The sequence below is a fragment of the Haliotis rubra genome, unplaced genomic scaffold (assembly GCF_003918875.1).
Source record: "Haliotis rubra isolate DU_JTF1 unplaced genomic scaffold, ASM391887v1 Scf612, whole genome shotgun sequence".
NCBI classification, from domain to species: Eukaryota; Metazoa; Mollusca; class Gastropoda; order Lepetellida; family Haliotidae; genus Haliotis; species Haliotis rubra.
The window spans coordinates 565,902-571,439 of NW_025767316.1; the positions used below are offsets into that span (position 1 = coordinate 565,902).

At 42.0% G+C, this 5,538-nt stretch overlaps 1 protein-coding gene across 1 annotated transcript; it reads right to left on the bottom strand.

Moving 5' to 3' along the window:
* Positions 1 to 209: 209 nt before the first annotated feature.
* Positions 210 to 4,937, bottom strand: LOC124255925 (cell death abnormality protein 1-like). Its single transcript, XM_046689874.1, has 4 exons — positions 4,856 to 4,937; positions 3,939 to 4,436; positions 1,919 to 2,039; positions 210 to 805 (listed from the first exon to the last, which is right to left on the bottom strand). Exons 1-4 carry the CDS (start codon positions 4,905 to 4,907, stop codon positions 643 to 645), a joined length of 834 nt encoding a protein of 277 aa, XP_046545830.1. The 5' UTR covers positions 4,908 to 4,937; the 3' UTR covers positions 210 to 642.
* Between the last annotated feature and the right edge of the window lie 601 nt (positions 4,938 to 5,538).

Genomic DNA, 5,538 nt, shown 5'->3' on the forward strand with positions numbered 1-5,538 from the left:
TTTCCATTGCCCTGTTATTTTACACTCGTCCTATTGCTGGCGCCTTCTTTCAACAGAGAACAATGTCATGTCGGACAGTTTTATCGTTGACGCTCACCATTGTCATCATCCACGGGTAGCGACTGCGTTGGGGAGCGGGAAGACAGACAGACACAGAATGCGTGAAAGAGTGAGTGAGTAAATGAGGGGTTGGGAACGCGATTGTGTAACGACAGCCGTCGCAAAGCTTCGTAATACGAAAGACACACAAATACTTCTGGCAACTGGCAGCAATGCAGCTATGCCACTATATAGTATCATATACTGTATCATCATAGAACTCAGTGTTTTATTCAAAACTGTTGCGCCAGAATTTGAAATCTTGATTCAGTTGTACGTATACTACTTTTTCGCTAAGGATCACATTTTGAAGGCATAAAAAGGGGTATACAGATTTAGGTTAAATCCCGATACACAATTAACCGGTGTGATAGCAGGCGCACGTTGTTATGAGGACGATGTGCCCGTGGTGCTGGACACAGTCCTGTTGATGAATCGTGACAGAATCGTCTCACTTCATTTGAAGCTAACACTTTGAAGCTAACGTTTTACAGTGGCGATCCTTATCAAACTGTGAGTATCATAGATGGCAATAATACATTGTCAGAGGAAAACAATGGTGGGACCAATCTCACCATCCTCAACATCATAATAGGCGTGATCGGAATGTCGGTTAGTAGTGGTGATATCGCCCTGCACTGACGGTAAATACTCCAGATAGGCCACCTCATCTTGATGCATCTGTTCCCTCTGTTCAACCTGCTCCCTGCAACACACAGATGTGGAATATGTACACACTTCGGTGTCTTGTATTGTTCTGACAGAAATACAGTTGTAGAGATAAATGCTAGATTGAAATTGTATCGGTGATTGTTTGTTATTGGTCTTCGTGGACAGGTCTTATAATCTAAATGTATTCATCATGTATTTATAACTTGTTTCAGTCACGATATGAATGAAATAATGCTGATGTGACTTTACCTCACTCACTCACTCACTCAAACTTACATAATAATGATAATAAGGTCACACCCCACTTCTCACGTCAATACAACATAATGGACATTATTACCCCAGAAAAGCCAAGCTGTCTGCGAGGCGTGAAGGGCCTATGACTTGTCCCAACTCGTACCCATTTTCTGCTGGGAGAACAGTAGACATTTTGAACAAACTAACTTGCCTAAGGTGGGACTTGTGTCGTGTGCTTCGTCGCAGAGCAGGGTTGTAGTCTTAGAAACTCTCAACCATAAAGCTACAAAACACGTTCACGCGCCCAAGGAATCTCCGTGACCACCGTTGTTTAACTTTATCTAATATTGCTGTTTCGTCGCCAGACAAATGAACTTAAGATTTGATTTGTGGTTTGTGCTAAATAGTCGATATGTATATGTAATATCCAACTGTGTAATGTCCCAATCGTCTCAAATAAGTGTATACATTGGTGAGCCAAAGTCAGGATGAGTGTAATCCAAAATGCAATCGTACCAGGATATTGCCAGCCAGCACATACTCACCAAATTGACTCCTGGTTATCGGCGAAACTTGTGGTCAATGATATGGTGGATGGTATACCTTATGTTGTGCGAGATTGTTGATTCTAATTCTCCTCTCATTTAACACTAACAAGCAGCGATCAAGATGATGCCAATGATCAAATCTCATATACGAAATTATTAACCTGCATTGGTCTTGCACAATAGAACCTGCAGGGTTGTTAAACTGTCTAATATTATAAACGTATTTCCACCACTGAAGAGCATTGTCAGTGTCTTGCTATTAATGTAATATATTAATCACTGTTTAGTCTGGAGAACACAATACGTGCTACAAACTGGAGTGTTCGCGCAGTGACTCTTACAAAAACACGAAACACACTAACCTTTGTTTGGCCAAACGCCTGTAGTACAGCAGGCAAATTGTCACCAAGATGCCGGACACAAGTAGTGGTAGTGACACCAACAGCCCAGCCAGTACAGTCCTAGTCTGACCACCATTACCTTCTGTCAAGCAAACAGACAAAACTGACACTAAACGTGTGAAACAGTCCAGACAGTACAGCCCTTGTCTGACCACCATTACCTTCTGTCAAACAAACATAGAAAACTGACACTAAACGTGTGAAACAGTCCAGCCAGTACAGTCCTTGTCTGACCACCATTACCTTCTGTCAAACAAACATAGAAAACTGACACTAAACGTGTGAAACGGTACAGTCAGTACACACCTTGTCTGACCACCATTACCTTCTGTCAAACAAACAGACAAAACTGACACTAAACGTGTGAAACAGTCCAGACAGTACAGCCCTTGTCTGACCACCATTACCTTCTGTCAAACAAGCAGACAAAACTGACACTAAACGTGTGAAACAGTCCAGCCAGTACACTCCTTGTCTGACCACCATTACCTTCTGTCAAACAAACAGAGAAAACTGACACTAAACGTATGACACAGTCCAGCCAGTACACTCCTAGTCAGATCACCATTACCTTCTGTCAAACAAACAGAGAAAACTGACACTAAACGTGTGACACAGTCCAGCCAGTACACTCCTAGTCTGACCACCATTACCTTCTGTCAAACAGACAGAGGAAACTAACACTAAACGTGTGTCACAGTCCAGCCAGTACACTCCTAGTCTGACCACCATTACCTTCTGTCAAACAAACAGAGAAAACTGAACAAAAAGGAGAGTTCTATGGATATACACCTTCTTTAATATGATATGAGCGACGTTTCGGTGTAGCTACTAACACCGTTATCAAGCAAATGATGTACAATACTAGATGCAAGGTATATTTATATACATAGTAAAGTTGAACAGTAAGTGATGATGTTTACACAATTAATGAGGTAGATGTACAGGGTGGTGGATGTTTACACAAGGGGCCAATAGTTACACAAAGATAGTAAGATAGGGGTTATTACACGGGGGGAAGCCAGTGATATGACAGACAGGAGAATAATAGGATTAAGATTGCTTGGTGATGAGTTGGTTGTAGGCAGTGGGGATGTAATATCCTTGGTCTCTGTTCATGGCCGGTTGGAGTCTCTTGATGTGAATGGCTTCTAGTAGCTTTCTGATCTTGAAGTGGGTGTGATTGCTGGTGAGTACATTGATGCTGTTCCATAGGATGTTTTGGTCTGGGTGAGCTTGGGTGTGGTCAGAGATGGCGGATTTAGAGTCTTTCTTCTTCACAGAGGCTTGATGTTCTTTGATTCTTACAGGAAGTGGTCTTGAGGTTTCGCCGATGTACGAGTCTCCACAGTCACACTTTATGTGGTAAACTGTGCCTGAGGGGTCTTCTTTAGTTGTGGGGGTTGGTCTGCCATTGGCTTTTAGGTGGTTCTGTATAGTAGTACCTCTCTGGAACACAACATCAATGTTGACTTGGTGTTTCAAGAGTCGGCTGATCTGGTGGCTGGCTGAACCTATATAGGGCAAGCTTATGATGATCGGAGCTGTTTGATAGCGTGGGGGCTTGTTTGTCGGGTTGAGGGTGACGTTGATGGTCGCTCATAATATATTAAAGAAGGTGTATATCCATAGAACTCTCCTTGTTGTTCATCATACCACCTTCTAAATGCCACTTAAACAAGAGAAAACTGACACTAAACGTGTGACACAGTCCAGCCAGTACACTCCTTGTCTGACCACCATTACCTTCTGTCAAACAAACAGAGACACCTGACACTAAACGTGTGTCACAGTCCAGCCAGTACACTCCTTGTCTGACCACCATTACCTTTTGTCAAACAAACATAGAAAACTGACACTAAACATGTGAAAAAAGCCACTGTACAAGAGAAGAAGTACACTGACAGTGAAGAAACCTTTGGTAGTGAAAAGGTTCGACAGACAAAGTAGATTAACAGATATTACTTATGCAAATACTCACGTAGGTCATTCTTACAGCCTCCCTCCTTACAATCTTCGCCAAATCCAGTGCAGTTTTCACATCCACAGTTCTGCCCCTCAAATGGCGGATGGCATTCAATGCATCCCCCTGTCGATCTGTTGCAGGTCTTGCATAGTTTGGAACACGACTGACAGTCAGACCCGTAGTAGGAGTCTATGCATCCAGACACACAGGATGACCCCAGCTGACAATATCCTCCATCACAACCACCTGGACATGCTGTACAGCTACCCCATTGTCTGTAACATGGTGTGTTGCAGCTCAAGCCTTGGTGTCCCGTGGAACATCCGTCAGTACAGTTAACATCGCCATTTCCTGATTCTGTGCATTTCTTGTTAAGACAGTTCTCACTACATGAAGCGTTGCATCTCCGACCGAAATACCCAAGTGTACACTCCAGACAATTCCCTTTTCCGTCACAGTCGGAACAGTGCTGGTTGTCCTTGCAGGAGACAGCTGGAATTGTAGAGCGTGTGGCTGCAGAAGAATGAAATGTAATCACCGAGTCTGTGTCATGAACGTATTAACGTAGAATACTTTATGCTTTTCGTGTTTGTTGAGTGAGACGGTTAACTTATTTCTGCTTTAACGCAAAACTCTGCAATATTCCAGTTATATGTGTCAGTCTGTAAATAACGGAGTTCAGACAATCCCGTGATCAACTTCATGAGCATCGATCTACGCAACTGGATACGATGACACGTGTAACAAAATCAGCGACCCTTACCACCTGATGCCGATAGTCGCATTTTAAGAGAAGCATGGGTTGCAAGGACATTTTTGTTGGAAACTTTTACACCGACATCTTCTCCTATGTCCCTGCCCGATAAATCTTTCTAACATTACATTAAGGTCCACTTGAGTTACTTGTGTAAACTGTGCTTCTTTCTTCTTACCTTGCGTGGAGATAAGTGAGCAAACCAAGCACAGAAACATCAACCAGGCCATGCTTGTTGTGAGGAAGTAATATATGTAGTCCTGAATGAAAACATGCGCAATCGGTGTTATAACAGTTTCAAAATATTAACTAGGATAATAAGCGTTGTCGTGAAATGGTATCTAAATAAAATGGTACTTACATTAACATTGTATAACGCTTAAGTGAGAATAAACAACAACATATTTTGTTTGTGTTTCCTGATATTAGAAAATAGAAAATTCATCGAGCTGGTTGGGTTCACTTTTCTATTCCTTATTTGCTTGAAGCTGTGCTTTTGTTGAAATGTCAAGGGCGTTTGAATGAAAACGTGAGATAGTTGAATCCTTGTTTATATTTTGAAAGTATTTCAAGATTCGTCAACATGGCAGAATGTCAACAACAACAATGTCCAATGATATACATCGTTTCCCGTGTTATATGATAGGCGTGATATCTTATGGACATGTCTGTGCCATATGATATATCATATGTGAGTGAGTGAGTCTATTTTTAGGACACTTTTAGGAATATTCCAGCAAAATCACAGCATGGGACGCCAGAAATGGGCCTCATACATTGTACCTAAGTGTTGCTGGTGCAAGCTGAGTCACATGGTATGTGGTATAGCATAAGCTATGTGTCTTTTAATATATCTGTTAT